General features: G+C 40.2%; 1 protein-coding gene across 11 annotated transcripts in view; it reads right to left on the reverse strand.

The window, feature by feature from the left end:
• Nucleotides 1-247: 247 nt before the first annotated feature.
• The window catches only part of AMIGO2 (adhesion molecule with Ig like domain 2), a 101,283-nt gene continuing 81,683 nt past the window's right edge, over nt 248-19,847 (reverse strand). For 10 of the 11 annotated variants that reach the window (XM_053256414.1, XM_053256405.1, XM_053256410.1 and 7 more), the window contains one exon: nt 248-2,575. In XM_053256414.1, coding sequence (XP_053112389.1) covers nt 946-2,505 — 1,560 coding nt within the window. In that variant the 5' untranslated portion in view covers nt 2,506-2,575 and the 3' untranslated portion in view covers nt 248-945. Of the gene's footprint in view, nt 2,576-11,898; nt 11,920-19,847 lie in introns of those variants that run through there. The other variant, XM_053256409.1, reaches the window with a different exon arrangement.

Below are 19,847 nucleotides of genomic sequence, written 5' to 3' on the forward strand. Positions count from 1 at the left end.
GCTTACGTTCACATACATAGGCTGAAGTGGCCACATTCTAGAAGCAACACAATTATCCCTTTAAGAGCCCTGAATAAGAGTTCAACCGGTGCCGTTTCCCCCCACAATCATGCACTGGTCAGAAAATGGTACCAGTTGAACAAAGCTCTGCTTCAGATTTCTTAAGAGGACTGAAGCATTCTCTCCCTTGGAGTACAATCACCTGAGGCTTAAGTGGTTTATCAATCAAACATCATTTCATTTAGGATAAATTTTCTTATATCAAGTTTAATTATATCAATATATTCATACAGTCTGTTTCTGGCTATTAAAATTCCAGGATACAAAAGCGCGGGGGGGGGGGGAATCATCAAACACTTTCCCACAATTTAAGTGGAATCTCATTTTGAAACATTCCAGTTTGTATAACTCCATTTGTTTCTTTATGTGCTTAGAGCCTCAAGGTAGAAACCAGAAGTTCAATAAATGGCTTTCTCCCCCTCTTTTTTAAGCTCTCAGAGGTGTCTTGATTGAGGTTCTGTTCCCTGACATCATAGTTACACTCATTCTATATAGGTAAGAAGCTAAAGGCCTAATCTGATGTTTCCTGAGCAGCACATAACCATCTCCATCAGACCAAATTCTTTCAAGCATAAAAATTAAAATGATGGCAGCATATACCATAATGTAACCTCTTTACAACAGCAAAAACATGTAACAAGGTGTTCCTCCCCAGCTTTAGTCCCAGTTACACAGCAATAGCGTGCTCAGAGAATGACATTATATTCTGGTTCTATCACTTCTCACACTTCTTCTGTAAAAGAAAAAAGTCTCTCTTCTTTTAAAAAAAATCAGGCTAAAGTTAGGGCAGTCATTTGAAACTGTTAATTGTACTATCAGAACAGAAGCAAAAACAAAAAAACAAAACAAAAACAACTCCAAACCCCTCCCAGACCTCTAAGACAATTATGGCATGAAAGGTGTGTCTGAGAAAACAGAGTTCATGGAATCAGAATCAGATTTTGTTCGGGGTGCTTTTAAGATGCTTTCAGCAATGATGTTCTCATTGGGAAACATCCTTACTTTTCCATTCTGGCCTGGCTTTGGCTCCTTCACAGGCTCAAGGAACACGACCCTTTTACCAGTACTGGCTTTCTTCTCATCAGCTGGAAGTTCTAGGGGTGAATTGGAGGTTAATATGGATGCGTGAGCACTACTTTGGTTCAGCTTCCTTTTCCTTCTCCTTGATTTGCATCGACAAGGACATGGAGTCAGGTAGAGATAAAGTAGTACCAAGATAATACTGGCTACACATGCTGCAAGGGTGGTGAAAGCAGTGTTGAATGTCTCATGAAGGGGAGACCTGTCCACAGTGAAGTTGCTGACATTTATCCTCACCTCTATGGTTTCATTCAGTAGTCTTTTCTTGTTTATTGCAGTGCAGGAGTAAAGCCCAGCATCTTCATACTGAGCCTCTTCTATTTCCAGACTCCCATTGTGAAACACTCTAAAGTGTTCAGTTGTCTTGTCAGGCTCCAGAAATTGATTGTCTGGGGTGATCCAAATGAAGTAAGTGCCTACATCACTTATTTTAGTGTCACAGTGCACAATCAGCCGCTCTCCAAGTGGGGCTTCATGAATAAACCCAAAGGCATGGAAAGAGCCATTAATGGTGCCTTCTGAGCAATTCAAGTAGTTGTCTTGCAATAAAGAGAGTTTACTGGAGCCTTTGGGTCCTGACCGCAATACACACGTGTACTCTGTCTTGAAATCCTCCACTGAGCTGAAGTGTCTAAGATACCAGAAGTTTAGCATTGAGTACAGAGTACAGTCACAATAAAATGGATTCCCATGAAGATAAATTCCACTAAGACGTCTGGCTGGTACTAAGCTTATGTAGTTAATGGGTATTGACTGGATATGGTTGTAAGAAATATCTAAGAGCATAAGTTCTGAGAGCTTATGTTTGCCAATATACAATTCTATTGGGAAGCGCGAGAGAGAATTGTAACTCAAGTATAGCTTCTGCAGTTTGTGTATTCCTCCAAAGGCTGCTGAATCAATTTGAGCAATATGATTGTTATAAAGCAGGAGAACTTCCAGCACTCTCAGTTCCTGAAAAACAGGACTTCCCAGTGACCTCAAGTTGTTGGAGGACAAGTCTAGGTACTTGATGTTTGGAGTTACAGAAAAGCTCCCAGCGGAAATGCTTGTAATACTATTATGACTGACAATTAGGGTGCTCAATTTGTCAAGTAGTAAGGGCATCCAGTCATGATCCAAAATACCAATTCGGTTGTGACTGAGATCCAGTCTTTTTATGTGCTTGAAGAGCGTTGATGGCACCCTCGAAAGGTTCTGGCTGGTACAGCTCACAATGTCACTAGCACAGATGCAGGCTGTAGGACACATCCCAGAGACACTATAACATACACTTACAGTGAAGATCAAGAGGCAGACCAGTTTCTTGTAGTTCACCTTAAGAACTCTATCTGGAGCTGGAATTGGATGCCAAACTGAAGACATGACTGTGTTTTAGCCGTCTTCCAGTGCTCCTTGCCACACTTTATACATGTAGATAGCTTTGCACCAGTCACTGTTAAAAGAAAGATAACGTACAGATATTAACATTTAAGAATCACACAATGTCTTTCAGTTGTATGATTGACACTGAGTACAGCAATGCACACAAAGCACTTCTGTATTGTTTGGAGAGTGGCCCATGTAATTACAGAACATTTGGACTGACTTCCCAAATGCAGCAGCCACATCACAGCCCTCCTGAAGCATGTAGCCATTTTAGTGAGTTGGTCTGATAACTCTATATTACGTATATAATAACTATAAATCTGAGATACAAGTAGGTACACAATGTCACGTAACTGTGAATACTTATGCACATTAGGTGGTACGCAATGAGTAATCTGGGACAAACCTATGGGCACTAGGTGGTATGCAATGAGTAACAGATACGCACTAATGTCTTTCACATGATCATCTGGGGGTGGTTTGGAGGAGCGAAGAGCTCTTACCTTGATCCCTACAGATGGGCAGACCCTCCATTTGGGTCTGTGAACTCACCACCCAGATGATCACTGCAGCCATGGTCTCCATTAGGGAAAAAGGGAGCTGGGTCCTCCATGGATGAAAGGAGATATCCCAGAATGCATTGCACTCCCAGGAGACAGGCAGCCCTCAATGCACCAACAGCTCTCTGCTTGGCTTCTCTTAGCTGCAGCACTCTATGATAAACATGGCAGCTAGCTGCTGGGAGTTGCAGAGAAAGGGAAGTGCCAACATGTGCACAAACACTGAGCTAGGACCAGGTACAGGATCTGGGCTACCCACATTTGATTAAGTTGATTTGGAGGGCTTGCCATGGATTCTCACGGGCAGTACTAGCTGGGCTTGCTACCTTCTAACCTTCAATTTTATGAATGGGTTTCATTGTTGTATAATTGTGAAAACCTAGCCCCAAATATCAGGCTGGGTCAATATGTTGTAATTCTTCACTTCACTGGTGCATTAGAGATCAAAATTACTTCTACTGCTTTTCAACTTTAAATGTTTAAATGGGGAGAAGCCTGAAGTTTTGGCATATTACAAGGTAAGCCCTCCCGTTATAGAAGTCTTATAGACATAAGAAGGGTCCTGCTAGATCTAATCTAGAATCCTGTTCATCAGTGGCCAACCAGATGCCTCTGGAAAGCCCCAAGCTGGAGATGAAGGCACATACCCTCTCCCACCATTGCTCCCCTGGAACTCATATTCAGAGCCATACTGCTTCTGAATCAGGAAATCACACATTAAGATTAAGAGTAATTTGTTATGAAAACAAAAGAGTTCCCAAATGAACCAATATGCCATTTGGTTCATTAGTATCATAGAATTTTTGAGTTGGAAGGGACCTTGGAGGTCTTCCAGTCCAACACACTACTCAGGAATCTGCTACAGCACCTGTGGCAGATGGCTGTCTAGCCTCTGTTTGAAAACCTCTAGGGAAATAGAGTTCTCTATATTTCCATTCATTTCATTATGAATGAAAAAGAACCCAAATGGGTCCAATTTGGACCAGATTTTTATTAGTTCTGAAATGAATACATAGGTAGGGAGATGGTAAAGAAATGGCCACAGATGTGCACTTTGATGTACAGGAATGGTCAGATGCTGAAAAGCTGAAGCAATCTACATATTCCTGCAAGTGATATAGCTGTCCCCAAATATGATTTTTGTATCACTGGGATTTCTCTGTAGCTGTTTTTTCCACACAGATTGACTAGATCAAATGGCAAGAGACCATCTAACACCAATCTTAAAAGAACTGCACTGGCTGCCAATATGTTCTCACCATGCAATGCTGCACAGTGCTGGTGAGACTCTTTTAAGGGAAACTGAGCCACTTTGAGCCCTGCACCATCTTGGAAGGCATGCATGGAGCACTGGGAACTGTAGTCCTTCCCAGTGCTCTGTCTCTCTTAAAGGGCCTGCCCAGCACTGAGAAAAGCACATTACTGTGTGGAGGTCAGCACAATGGGAAATGGCTCTCACATTTAAGGTTTCCTGCCCAAGTGTTACCCTCTTGAAAAATAGTGAACATACAGCACTAAGGCATATGCCAACACCATTCCCATATCATAGATGAGAGACTGAACTCTGGTTCATACATTACCAGCAGTAACCCTCATATGGTGGAGTGGGTGTCTTCCCAACTTTAAAGAACATGTTCACCATGTCCTCCACAGCCAAACCATACACAATTTCTCCACAGCCAAACTGTTCACAATTGCATGACCCAGGCCATGCAGAGGCCCATTGCGCAGGCGTGGCAGCCTCCAAAATGGCTGCTGTGCCTTGGGAGGAAAGCCAAAAACCAGCTGAAAAGTAGCCGAATGGCCGATTAATGGAATAAGGGAGGCCAGCAGAGGGAATATACTGAGTCAGACCATTGGTCTATCTACCTCGGTATTGTCTTCACAGACTGGCAGTGGCTTCTCCAAGGTTGCAGGCAGGAATCTCTCTCAGCCCTATCTTGGAGAAGTCAGGGAGGGAACTTGAAACCTTCTGCTCTTCCCAGAGCGGCTTCATCCCCTGAGGGGATTATCTTGCAGTGCTCACCAGGGTAGATAAAAATCAATGATTTTTTTAAAAAAATCAATTTTTTTGATTTAAATCGTATTTATTTAAATAAAATGCTTTTTGAGGAAAATATATTACCATCCAAAGGTTATTCCATCATGAAATAAAGATTAGTTTTTTAATTATGTAGAATAAGGCTGTATATGTTTAATTTTTTTGGTAAATAAATTCCATTAATCCATTCACAATGTAATGCTCTTCCAGAGGTTTTTGTAAGATTATTGGGCAGTTTCTCTGCCTACAAGATATTATCACAGATGCTTGGTTTACTTTTGCAGTTCTCAGAACTGAATTTGACTCAGCAGAGATCACATGCCTCTTCTTCACAGCAAAAATGTTATGACATGAACAGAGTTGAGAAAAAGACCTTAATCCTATTGTTCTACAAACCTATGAATACAGAATCAACCCCTTCAGTGCTAAGTTTCAAGAAGTTCAGTGAAATAGAATAGAAACAATATTTTTCTGATTGTTTGGAGTGGAATAGATCTGCACAAGAAGAAAGTGAAACTAAGTGTGAGGAGGGAGGGGCAAGCAGACAAGCAGTACAAAATGAAAGTGAAACTTTCTGAGCACAATACTGCATAGCCACAGACAAGTCTTTGGATCTTTTTGTGTGTATGATCTGAGGTTTATCACATTCTTTCCTTGGAGGAAAAAACCTATAATGGCAGCAGGCTGTAAAAGAGACCCAGTTTGGCAATATTTTAATGAAGTTCCTTTACCTATCGATAAGGCAGGCATGCGTGCAAAATGCAAACACTGCAACAAAGAAATGCAAGGCCTGGTGGCCCGAATGAGGCAACATCATGAGAAGTGCTGTGATGAAGATGACCAAAGAAACACATTTGAACAGGCAGGATCTTCAGGTTGGTAAACATTTTTATTGAATCATATAATATTTCTAAAGACTGCCTTGAACTGTCATGTTTGAGCAAAATTATATTTCTTATTATTACTGCATGTTACTGTCATTTGGTACAGTTATGAAGAAAAGCAAATATTCCTTTTGGGGCAGTGCTGTGTACAATAAGCAGAAATTGTATAAGCAATAAAATAACAGCATTGACTTTTTTGTTTAGGGGAATTCATGGATTCTGGAAACTATCCACCTTCAAGATCACCATCCTCCTGTTCTACAGTTTCAGAGTTATCCATCCAGGATAGTGCTTCATCAGCATCAGCATCAGACACCCACAGCCACATATCACTATCACCTAAAAGAAAGAAAAAAATCCTTCCCTCCTGGAACCACCATAGATAAGTTTGTGATAAAAACTAGCAGATTAGAAAAAGAGTTAATTGATGAAAAAATTGCCCAGTTTGTTTATGCAACGAACTCTTCTTTCCGTCTGACTGAGAACCCACATTTCATTAATATGGTTCAGTCACTGAGACCAGGATACAGTCCACCCAGCGGAGCAGATGTTGTAGGGAAACTGCTGGATAAAGTGTATGACAGAGAAATGGAGCAATGTGCAACAGCTCTGGAGGGTAGAATTGTTAACCTAAGTATTGATGGGTGGAGTAATGTCCACAATGATCCTATTGTATGTGCTTGTATAACAACAGAAGAAGGGAAAGTCTTCCTTGCACAAACAATTGATACGCCAGGAAATGCACACACAGCACAATACTTACAAGAAGTGGCAGTAAAAGCTATAATAACATGTGAACAAAAATTCAAATGTCTAGTACGCAGTTTGGTCACAGACAATGCTGCAAATGTATCCAAGATGAGAAGAAATTTAGAAGAGCAGGAAGGGAATACAAAGCTAATAACATATGGTTGCAGTGCTCATTTGCTGCACCTCTTAGCCAAAGACTTAAGTGTTCCAGAAATAAAGACTAATGTTGTTGAAATTGCTAAATACTTCCATAACAATCACTTTGCTGCAGCAGCTCTGAAAAGGATGGGTAGAACCAAGCTAACGCTCCCACAAGATGTTAGATGGAACTCTGTGGTGGACTGTTTTGAGCAGTATATCAAGAACTGGCCTATTCTGATGACAGTTTGTGAACAAAATCGAGATAAAATAGATGGCACTGTCACGGCCAAAATCCTCAACATTGGGCTTAAGAGAAATGTTGAACATATGCTGAGCATCCTGAAACCCATCTCTGAATCTTTAAACAAAATACAGAAAAATAGCTGTTTTATTGCTGATGCTGTTGAAATTTGGAAGGAACTGAGTGAACACTTAAAAACAGAACTACACATGGACAGAATTAAATTACAAGCATTAAAAAAACGAATGGGACAAGTACTGTCTCCAGCTCATTTTTTGGCAAATATTGTCAATATCCAGTATCAGGGTCAAAACCTAAGTGCTGAGGAAGAGGAGTTAGCTATGACATGGGTATCCAGCAATCATCCATCTGTAATGCCAACTATAATAAACTTCAAAGCTAAGGGGGAACCATTCAAGAAATATATGTTTGCTGAAGATATTTTAAAGAAAGTCACACCAGTGAACTGGTGGAAGTCACTTAAGCACTTGGATTTAGAGACTGTTCAAGTAATGATTTCACTTTTAACAGCAGTAGCTTCTTCTGCAGGCGTTGAAAGAATATTCTCTTCCTTTGGACTCATTCATTCTAAATTGAGAAATCGTTTGGGACCCGATAAAGCAGGAAAGCTTGTTTTTCTTTTCCAGATTATGAACAAAGAAGAAGATGAAGATGACGAGTGAGCTACAGAGGACAGTATTTAAGTTTTTCATGTGTAGGCTGGGCTGACAGTCTAAGTTTCTTAAAATATATATATTTTGTTTAGCCAAATTAGTTAACAAACATGGATGTTTGTTTAAGCAAATAACATATGCTGTAATGTTATTGTTTCAGTTGAATAAATCTATTTAAATTGTTATTATTAAGGTAATGATTATTTTTCTCCTTCCTAAGTACAACAGAAAAGTTGTCCAAATATGAATGATTAACCTATTAAACTGGGGATAAAAAAACTAATATGAAAAGTTGTTATTCTAAAAATCTTCATCTACTTGCATATTAAAGTTATACCAGCAAGAATTAGTCTTTATGTAGAAAACTATGATTTAAATCAAGCCTTACTGACTAGTGATTTAAATCGTGATTTAAATCGTGAATTAAATCAGTTTGATTTAAATCAAATCCACCCTGGTGCTCACAGATCAAGTCTCCCATTCAGATGCAACCAGGGCAGACCCTGCTTAGCTATGGGAAAAAGTTATGCTTGCTATCACAAGACCAGCTCTCCTCTCCTTAGGGAGGAGGGGTGGTTCGGTTCGACCCTGAGTATCGTCAAACTGAATCGGTTCGACGCCGAACACATTTGATGTCAAACCTGTTTGCACATCCCTACCGATGGTTAGATTCCCCCGCCCTAATTCATACCATATTTTACGGACTATAAGACGCTACGGACTATACGACGCACCTTAAATTTAATCCAGTTTTTGAGAGTTTTCCTTCTCTGAGCTTTCCCTCTCTGAGCTTTCCTTCTCCTCTCACCTCCATCTCCCCTCCAAGCCCTTCCACCGCGCCCCGCTCTGTCCTCTTGCTTTCGTTCTCTTGCGGGGTGAGCAGCAACGAGCCCACGTTGGTGACCCACGGCGGCGGCAGCCGCTGGTTGTTGTTCATTGCGGCCGCCGGCGGGCAGCAGCCTCCCTCACTGCAGAAGCATCAGAGCGGCAACCGGAGGCAGCCTGGGGAAGGGGGCGGCAGGCAGGCTGACTAGGACGCTCCCGGCAGGCCCCAGCGAGAGAGGAAGGGAGGTGGGAAGCGAATCCTCCCTGCTTGCCCTTCCTCCTCCACCCCCTCTTTTCCGACAAGCCCAACTTCCAACTTCTCCCCGGAGTACAAGACGCACCTGAATTTGGGCGGTTGTTTTTCAAGGAAAAAAGTGCGTCTTATACTCCGTAAAATACGGTACTTTCCTTCATATACAAAAGGTTCCACTGTAGTGGAGGCCCCTCCCAGCTACACCAATGTGGGGTGCTGAATCACAGCCATTCTTATGCATTCATAGACCGAGACACATCAGAGCCCAAACAGCCATAGACCTACTTCTGGAGCCTCTGTGACTGGTCAGAGTAACTGCCATAGCGCCAGTTAGATGTAACGCATAGGAGCGATAACAGCCTTCAATAGCTCCAGGCTTGCTGGGACACCAGTTGCCTCTGATGCCTAAGCATACTGTATATTAGTATCCTGCCTAAGCATACTGTAGTATTTGAACACATTTTACATTGTATAAATGTGAGACGGATGATTCCCCAAAACTCCTTAGAGTCCAACAAAAAGCTATGAAGAAAATTTTTAAAAATGCTTGGAAAAGTAATAAAGTTGACCAGTGCCGTGATAAATTCAGTGACGTATATAGGTGAAGGTTATACATGTCAACATAAACTAACATTTTGGACCAAGGCCTTTGATGTTGATAGGTTGCCTGGCTTTGCTCTTCAAAATGTCACCTGATAGTTAAAAGGAGGTGAGAAATTACATTTGAATTGTTTTTGTTAAAATGACAAATGCGGCTTTATTCATGTTCAAACTCTTGACAGCGGACATTGCAAATATTGGGCAGGATATCTAGATTGGTGTTGCATTAGCACAATGTGATAAGATACGGACTTCTAAGTGGTATGCACTGCTCTGCTATATTGCATAAAAACAGCAACAGAAGACCTTCTCCAGGTCATATGTGAGATTATTGTGAGAGTTGCACATGGTGTTGTGCAAGAAATAGTGCAACAATTAGCTAGTGTCCCATATCTGGAACAGAGATTACTTTTTTCGGACAATGTCCTTTTGCTAGTCCAGCAGTTATGCCAGCTAATGCCAGTCTGGATAGAATGAGAAGGACCATCCATTTATTTACTTTTAAAATAACTGATTACCAAGTGTAAATTGCATTTATTTCACATAAGATACCTAAGTAATCCTTTTCTTTTTCCAGATAGGATATGAATGGCTGCCATCATACAAAATAATAAATTTAATCTAATTAGCAATTAGTGGAAACACATTTCAGTAGGCAATATCTTTTGTCTAGGAACAGCGTTCTGGATTCCCCCTCTCCCCTTCATTTTCTTCAAATAGAATAATTTATTGATGATAATTCTTATATTTTATATCTGTTTTAAACTATCTCTCTATGTTTCAATTAGGCTGTATTTAATATTAAAATAAGGTTCATTTCCTCAAAATGACCTCAGAGAAAAATGTTTGTACTTTTATTTCTCGTACTCGTAAAACATGTACGTCTGCCAATAGGAACATATTCGGAAGTTGCCATATACCGAGTCAGACCATTGGTCTGTCTAGCTCATATTGCTTTCACAGACTGGCAGCATCTTCTCTCTCTCTAAATCAAACATTATTTTTGAGCTGTATTGTAAAAGAATCAGGAATATTATGACTTTGCTTTGTTGATGGACTAGATGACTCACATATGTATTAGGAGCTTTTCCAGCTCTTGAATACAGTGGAGGATATTGCATCTTTGACAAGCAGTTCTTTTATTACAAGAATTTTGAGATGAATTCTGGAGGTGTTGCTAAATTGCAAAATAGTTTTAATTTTTAAAGAAGACTTGATCTTTCAAACAATAGCACCAATATTACATTAAGTCCTATGAAAGAGTGTATTATTTACAAAAACACACACAGAATATCAAAGCATTGTAAGAGAGTCTGGTTTATTTTCTTTTTAAAAGGTCATAAACCCAATGGATTTTTGTAAATAATGGTTGAAATAAATGCAAGCACAATAATCTTTTGGCCTTGATTGCACACTATAATAAAGGAAGGGTGAGTATGTTTTGCTTTTCCTTACAGCCAGAGGCATGTCTTTGCTCATTCATATCATTCCTCTAGAGCACTTTTCCATAAATGTGTATCTGTTCTGCATTAGATTATTTGGGCCGGTATTGGAGGATCCAGTCATTGGAAAGAATTTGGACAGGAATGCCTTTTTGTTTCCTGCAAGTCTGATTCTTTCATCTTCTCTAAATATTCTACCTGCTGTGTAGTTGTTGGCTTTTGTAAAATTGGCACCTGTTAGAATTATTCTGACAGTAAGTACTTTATATCTGATAGAGCTCTGATCTATCCTTCATCCCTGTGTAAGGATAGTAGGATACTAAAAAAAATGTCATTAAAATAATAAAGTATGGTATATGCCAAACAATATCATTTTAGGTTCTTGTTAATTTAATTAAGAAGGATTCTGATCTTGGGGCAGGGAGTCTTACACAGCTGCACCAAGATAATGCAAATTCTGTACTACAGAAATTCATTTTGTGTCATCAGAATAAATAACTAAAATACAGTACATTTGCATATATTGTACTATTTATGTATTTATTTATCATATTTTTATACCGCCTGATATGTACATCTCTAGGTGGTTTACAAATTTAAAATATTTAAAAGTCACAGATTAAAATACATGACACAATAAAAACAACAGAATAAAAGATATTAAAAGAAGTTATTTTTTTTTTAAATAGGAAAATTAATTCTAATTAAAAGCCTGTAAAAACAAGAGAGTCTTGAGGTTCTTTCTGAAAACAAACAGAGAAGGAGATACTCTTATTTCAGCAGGGAGCATATTTCTATTTATTCTGCTTCCAGGACTATATATCACCAGTCCCCAACTTTCTATTTTCCCCAACATTCTGTCACATAATAGAGCGACCAATTAAAACAACAACAGCCCATGCAGAACCAGTAATCTGAAAACCTTCCATTTAAGACAAAGCTCTATATATCTTGTTCACATAGATAAACTGTTACTTACATGAGAGGAAATCTGGACTGATGTTTTTCACCTTCAGAAGTTTAAAAAGGCAGAGCTCAAGAACTCCTGTTATATGCCCCTGTCAAAAGTATGCCATCAGTAACAAACTGAACTCTTGGAGAATGGGCAAAAATGTATGTTCGCAGTTTTGTATTAGCTATTTCATACACTCAATAATAACAATAACTTTCCCTCTAAATATTAAACCAAGGTGTTAATCGTTTCCATTTTGAAAAGAACAGGTCTAGAACGAAGCCAGACTGCAGCATGCTACAGATTGCCTATTCAGATTACTTCCATGTCCTTCTATAACTTCTGGCTGAAAATACATTCTAGTCTCATTTTATTCTCACAGTAACACTAAGAAGTAGGTTCAGCCAACAAGCTGTGATTCAACCCAATAGCACCCAGTGAAGTTCATCACCAAGAGTGTTTTCACAATGTGATGCTACTAGCATCTTTGATATTCTTTGAATCACTTCCAAAAGTTGTTAATGGAAAACACAATGTGGAAGACACATTTGAATACAAAATGTGAATAATCGTTCATGCGGCTTTTTCATTCAGTGCACAAGTGAAGGGAATTTACTATCATTCTTGGTGTAAATGCTATCAGAGTGAGAACAAGCTCACCTATTCACTTTGGCCCCAGATCGATGGTGAACATGGAAAATGAAAACAAGTTGTTCTGGTAAAAACTAACCTACCTACTTTCCTTTCACTATAATCTTAACTGATAATTACCACCCTCACAAGTAAGCCCACTTACTCCTCAAACATTTACACATCTGCCATCTTGAACCAGGATGGATGACATCATCACAAACTAAACCTACAGCTGTAACAAATTTGGATCAAATCAGTTGGGCGGTTCACAGGTTAGCCCAGTTGTGCCTCAAACGTTCATGTGTCTGCCATCTTGACCACCATGCATGTATGATGGCCAGGTGAGTGCTGTCAGCAGGGCATCTGCTCTGCAGGATTCCAGGCAGGGAACTTCTGCTCCCAGCAGCTTCCAGGTGCCAGTGGTATTGCCAGTAATGGCTTTTAAAGGTACTTCTCACTGCTGCCCCCAGCACGGGCCACTTCTGTCCTTCACCACTGAACAATAAATGGAAATATGAATGAGATGAGATTAGGGAAGGGGCATGAACTATTTCAATAGTACAACACCTGTGTTGCTGTCAGGCCAAATCCTTGACAACTAAAAGGTTGCTGAGCCACTACCTGTTAGTGTAGATTATATATACAAATATGGTGGTAATTTAGAACATCTTTTGACATATAAATCTAAAAGGAAGAGCTGGAATGTCACCAAGGAGGAAGACATTGTAATGTTTTGCTATATTGTAATTACATTGCTATATTGTAATTATAGCAATAGACTGGCTAAAACATTTAATTGAAATTAGAATTTTCAAGGTATTATTCCCCATAATGTTCAGGCTAGCACATGAATAAGAGATACAAAATGGTAGTACAAGTTGAATACAAGGGCAAGACCATATTAATTTTTACATATGTGGTTATATGTATGGAACACACAGACAACACTATAGGACTTACTGATCATTACGCCATGTGATGTGTTAATAATTAGGTATAGTCAGAGGTGCACATAGGTAACTTTGGAGCCTGGACCTAAAGGCCTTTGGAGGCCCCCCTCCCCTGCAAATTAAGCATCATCATGCTTGGCCGGGTAACCACACCACCCAGGACATACATAGGATTTGGGGCCCCACAGGGGCTATGGGGGCCCTGGACTTCGGCCTGGAAGTCAAGGGTGAGAGTGCCTCTGGGTATAGTACTGATAGAGATGCCAGATTTTAGCCAATTTCCCAGGGTTTCCATTATACATATTATAAAAAATCTTTCTCTTTCTACACACATGTATTAATTTATTTAAAATATTGCCTCAAAGCATATATTTATTTATTATTATTTTATTTTTTATTTAACATATTTCAGTACTGCCCAAAACTTGCATCTCTGGGCGGTTACAATTAAAATGGTTTAAATATTTTAAAATATTTTAAGTACCCAACATGAAAAGTATTAAATCTATAAATCTAATTAAAAGCCTGAGTGAACAGATATGTCTTCAGTGCCTTTTTAAAAGTTGCCAGAGATGGGAAAGCTCTTATCTCAACAGGGAACACATTCCAAAGCCTAGGGACAGCAATGGAAAAGGCCCATCTCTGCATAGACATACATTCAAGGCACCAAAAACTTCATAAACTGGAGTGGCAAGAATTTAGTGTCAAATGATGGTACTTGCTCTGAATGTGGCAGCTCTATAAACGATAAGGCAAAATTGGTTTTACAAGAGACATTGGAGCTATGGAAGAACAATATCCGCCTACACATTTTTTGTATTGGGTTTGTCGGATATTACCTTTGGGGAAAATAACTATCAAGTCAGAATCAATTTTGAATAAAAGAAATAACTTTGGTAGCTAATTTGCACTGTATGTGGCAAATGTATGTTTCAAGTAGAAGAGGACAGGGTGTTGTAAAAGCAGAATATAGTCTATATTGATGTACTAATATTTATGCTGGAGATACATGGAAGATTTATTTAACGGCAGATAGCTGTTTCACATCAATCAGGTGGATTTCATTTTGTTCTGTCCCCTTCATGCTGTTCCACACACCACCCGCATGGTTCTTTGACTAATTGTCACTAGCTGCTGGTTATGTTCCCATCAGATCTTGTTATGCACTTCCTCCCTCAGCCCGTATTGTTTATTACACCAGTAGTAATTGGGCAAAGTAAGGGGGATGGTGAACTTGTCTCCTTATACTTGCTGGTACTCCAGGTGGTACACTGCAAAGGAGATGCAGACTCTGTGGTGGGGTGACAGTGAATGCCCCAAATCCTCTCCCACTGTGCGTCTGATCCTAAAGACAACAGTAGTTAGAAGAGAAGGAAGATTAAGTACTTGAGGTGAGAAACAAGGATAAGGAAGGATCCATATCTGCTAACAACTATTTGACTCAGATGAATGAGCATTTTTTCTTGAATAGCATTATTGGGATGGGTTTGGAGGCCAAAGGACAGGACAGCCCTTTGTCCCTGCATAGCCCCTGATGCCTGGGAAGCCAAAAGACAAACAGTAAGTACCTAACAGATAATGACAAAAGTGATATTATCAATGAAATAAGAATCTGCATACAAATAGTTAAGGACAGAAATAGTACAATATACTGTAGGTACCCACCCTCCTTTTTAACTCCAGAAAGCTGTAACACAGAGGAGCATCAGGTGCCTCTCCCTCCATCACTGACTCACCATACAAGGTTCTGCTAATCTAGTTCTATGTATGTATGTATGTATTTATATTTATTTCTTGCATTTCTTACATTACATTTCCCCATATAAAAGGCTGAAGAAAAAAGTCCCTGGGCAGTTCACAATCTAAAAACAATTAAAACACTGACACAATGTAAACAATTAAAAAACACAAATGCAGAAAGAAATACAAAGACAAGGTGGTAAACTTAGAGATTTAATGGAATTTGAAGTACTAATAACCAAAAATGCTGATTATTTACTGGGATTGATACATAAGTTGTTGTTGAAATATTGATTCAGAAACAGAACATATAAAAGGCTGCATGATTAAGAGGATGCAAAATTTAAACAGGACATTTTATATCCAACAATGGGAACATCAATGGAAAGTGAATATTAAATTTACAGCAAATGGTACCTTAAGGGAAAATTGGTACAAAATGTCTTTTCATTGGCACATTACTCCCACGATGATTAGAAAGATGGACAGTAATTATTCCAGAGACCCTGAGGCTGGATCATTCAATTTCTCAGCATGGGCTTGCTGTAGGCCAGCCCTTGCACCTGACTGCCCGAGAACCCCAGTGCTCCCCTTTGCTAGCTGTGTGCATAGCAATAGCAATAGCAATAGCAAAAGCAATAGTAAAAGCAATAGCAATAGCACTTACATTTATATACCGCTCTATAGCTGGAAGCTCTCTAAGCGGTTTACAATGATTTAGCATATTGCCCCCAACATTCTGGGTACTCATTTTACCGACCTCAGAAGGATGGAAGGCTGAGTCAACCTTGAGCCCCTGGTCAGGATCGAACTTGTAACCTTCTGGTTACAGGGCAGCAGTTTTACCACTGCACCACCAGGGGCTCCAAACACAGTGCTATAGACCTTGGTGCCACACAGACCCCTCGCTGCCTCTCTTTGCCTAGCTTGGGTAACTCTTTGCAGGAGACACTCCATCTTCCTTTGGTTCCTTTTGGCATCACATTCAAAACAGTAGATATACACTGGTAATAAACTGCTTTTTACCCTCCGTTCCTTACCCCCCCTTCTCCTTCTGTCTACATACCAACACTTGTCAGTCACTGGGCTATTGGAGCCCTCCCTCCTTATCTAGTCCTTGGGAGCCACCTTCACTCCTTATACAGCTGCAACAGTATCAAGATCACCAAATATCACTGATTATATTGTGCCTCTGCTTTATCAATAAACTATTCAAAAGCTTCATCCATTACTCCTCTAGGATACTCTGACATTGGCATTTGCCTGCACCAAGACTGTGGTCTAATTGTTATACACATTTGAAAATTTGGTTCTAAATTCCTATAGTTTAGTTTGTCCTCAAACATACATACACACACGGGTAGCATACACATATGTAAGCAAGCGTGATAACTGACCAGTTAATATTTTTTACTACCTGAACTACATATGAAAATGGGGATATGCTCAGAATGCACATTTTCTTATGTTTTCCTGGCATGCCCAACTTCCTTCCAGCATGTTCCTTTATCACATGGGGAAGTGGTCTGATCTATACTTCTGTTCTACATATAGCACGTCTGATTTACATGTAGCTTAAATACTAATGTAAGCCACTTAATGGCACAGTGGGGAAGTGACTTGCCTAGTGAGCACAAGAATCCCCGCTGGTAAACACCTATATTGGGCAGCAGGCTGCAGCAATATAGGAAGGTGCTGAAAGGCATCACCTCACACTGCATGGGAGGAGGCAATGGCAAACCCTTTCTGTATTCTACCAAAGAAAACCACATGGCTCTGTAGTCGCCAGGAGTCAACACAGATTCGAGGGCACAACTTTAAATACTACCGTAAACTATTAGTATTTGGACCATGTGCACAGTAGCCATTGGGATAAATTGCACCCCCAGGTGATAAAGAAACTCATTGGGAGAACATCAAGACATGCTGTAAAAATGCAAGAACATCTTATTGTGTCCCTGTTTTAATCAAGGCAGCGGTGAGGGGGGGGGGGTTGTTTGGGGTGGGAAAAATATAATTGCAACCAGTGCCATAATGTGACATAGTTGTCAATGGTGAGACCGACTAAGTGAGCATAGGATTCTGAGTAAGCCCTATTCCTCTTCTTCTATGCCCCAGACTCTGCAAATGTGTGCCATTTGCACTAGCAGTGGCCTGCTAGCATAATGAAATGCCAGTGCAATGGTTCATTCATTCATTCATTCATTTGATTTCTATACCGCCCTTCCAAAAAACGGCTCAGGGTGGTTTACACGGAGAAATAACTCCAGCATAAATCCATTGCACCATTTGTGTGCGTTCTGCCAGCACAATGAGATTTAGTAGCAGTCCTTTTCCTCAACCCGCAGATGTCAAGGACAAAATTGCATTGTGAGTTTATGAGTTGTTACTGAGAATTCAAAAGCAAGTTGTAGATTATTCATTTCCCCCAGGTCCCACTGTAATTTTAAAGAAGAGACCGGGAAGTTGCCTGATCCTTCTTGGTACTGGATGTTGAAATAATCCTCATGATTAAGATGGCAACATGGAAACAGGTGATTGGACTGGCATCTTGATATGAGGCTTTTGAGGAGATAAATTTGGCCTTCATAAAAGCTAATCCATAATTGCATATAGATATTTATCATTTACTTGAAATATTTTTTTTGTTCCGTTTACATTTGTAGCATAGGGCTAACTTTCAAAATACCCAGTTTCAATAAACTTAGGAAGTTAGCAAAGAAGTTTAATATTATAGCTTTTTAGGATGATAATAAAAACAAGGACATTTCTTAGGAAAATATTCCCTATAGCTTTGCAAGATGTGGACAGGGGAAAAAAAAAGTAAAATGATTTACCAAAAATCAGATACAAATGAATAAGGACAATTTGGATGCACTGAAAACCAAGCAGAAAAACATCCAAGAAACTTAATAGCAAGGTTTCTCTTGACCCTTGTCCAGCATGACTTATTTCATCTAGTAATTGTATTACCGGAGAGGGTCTGGTAAATATTATAAATGTTTCTCTGAGGAAGGGCAGAATGCTGCCTTGTCTTAAGGAGGCTATTATTAGAGCTGATTTGAAGAATTCTGCATTGGATTCCTCACAATTAGCTAATTACAGACCTGTTTCCAATGCTCCATGGTTGGGCAATGTGATTGAGCGGGTGGCAGCCTTTCAGCTCCAGGCAGTTTTGGATGATGCAGAGAATCTAGACCCATTTCAAAATGGCTTTTGAGTGGGCTATGTGGTGGAGAATGCCTTGGTTGTCCTGGTGGATTATCTCAAATTGGCTACTACTGCTGCTGCTGCTATTACTACTACTATGGATATTTATATACGTCTCTTCAACCAAAGTTCTCAAAGCAGTTTACATATAAAAATAAATAATACATAAATAAATTGGTCCTCCGTTCCCAAAGGGCTCACTAAAAAGAAACATACCAGCAACAGCCACTGGAGGGATGCTGCACTGGGGTTAGATAGGGCCAGTTGTTCTCCCCCTGCTAAATATAAGATAATCACCCACTTTAAATGGTGTTTCTTTGCTCATTTAGTGTTTCTTTGCTCAGGGAGTGTGACTCTGCTGATCCTTTTGGATCTCTCAATGGCTCTCGATACCAATGACCAAGATACCCTTCTGGGTCGCTTGAGGGAGGTGGGATTCTGTGGCATTGTTTTACAGTTGTTCTATTCCTACATCTTTGGTAGACTAGATTCCAGATGGTGTCGCTTGGAGACTACTGCTCTTCAAAGTGAGAACTAAAGTATGGAGTTCTAAAAGGCTCCATACTGTCTCCAATGCTCTTTAACATCTTCATGAAACCACTGGGAGAGATCATCAGGAGATTTGGTGCAGGATTTGGTGTCGTCTTAATGGAAGAGATCTGGTCTTCTGGTAGCAAGCATGGCTTGTCCCCTTAGCTAAGCAGGGTCCATCCTGGTTGCATATGAATGGGAGACTTGATGTGTGAGTGCTGTAAGATATTCCCCTCAGGGGTGGAGCCACTCTGGGAAGAGCAGAAAGGTCCAAGTTCCCTCCCTGGCATCTCCAAGATACAGCTGAGAGAGATTCCTGCCTGAAACCTTGGAGAAGCCACTACCTGTCTGTGTAGACAATACTGAGCTAGATGGACCTATGGTTTGACTCAGTATATGGCAGCTTCCTATGTTCCAGGATGTTATCAATAAACTGATGACACCCAAATCTGTTTATCCATATCAACCTAATCAGGAGATGAATAACCTCCCTAAATGCCTGCCTCGAGGCAGTAATGGGCTGGATGAGGGATAACAAACTGAAGTTGAATCCAAATAAGACAGAGGTACTGACTGTGCGGGGTTGGGACTCGAGACATAGTTTAGATCTGCCTTTTCTGGACGGTGTTACACTAGGGGTGTGCACTGAACTGGACCTGGACTGGACCAGTTCAGTCCGGCACCCCCTTGAACTCCTCCCGGTTTGGTTCAGTCCATGGGGGTTCATGGACCTTTTACTGTTTTTTTTTTAAAAAAAACTTACCCCCTCCAGGGATGCTTCTCCTAGGTGGTGGTGGTGGGGTCCGTGGAGGTTCCCCCTCTCCCCACCGGCCTTCAGCCTCTCAAAAACGGCCCTGTTCGGGTATTCTACTGTAATGCAATCTATGTGGTACTGCCTTTGTACATAGTCTG

Source organism: Hemicordylus capensis, chromosome 5 (assembly GCF_027244095.1).
Source record: "Hemicordylus capensis ecotype Gifberg chromosome 5, rHemCap1.1.pri, whole genome shotgun sequence".
NCBI classification, from domain to species: Eukaryota; Metazoa; Chordata; class Lepidosauria; order Squamata; family Cordylidae; genus Hemicordylus; species Hemicordylus capensis.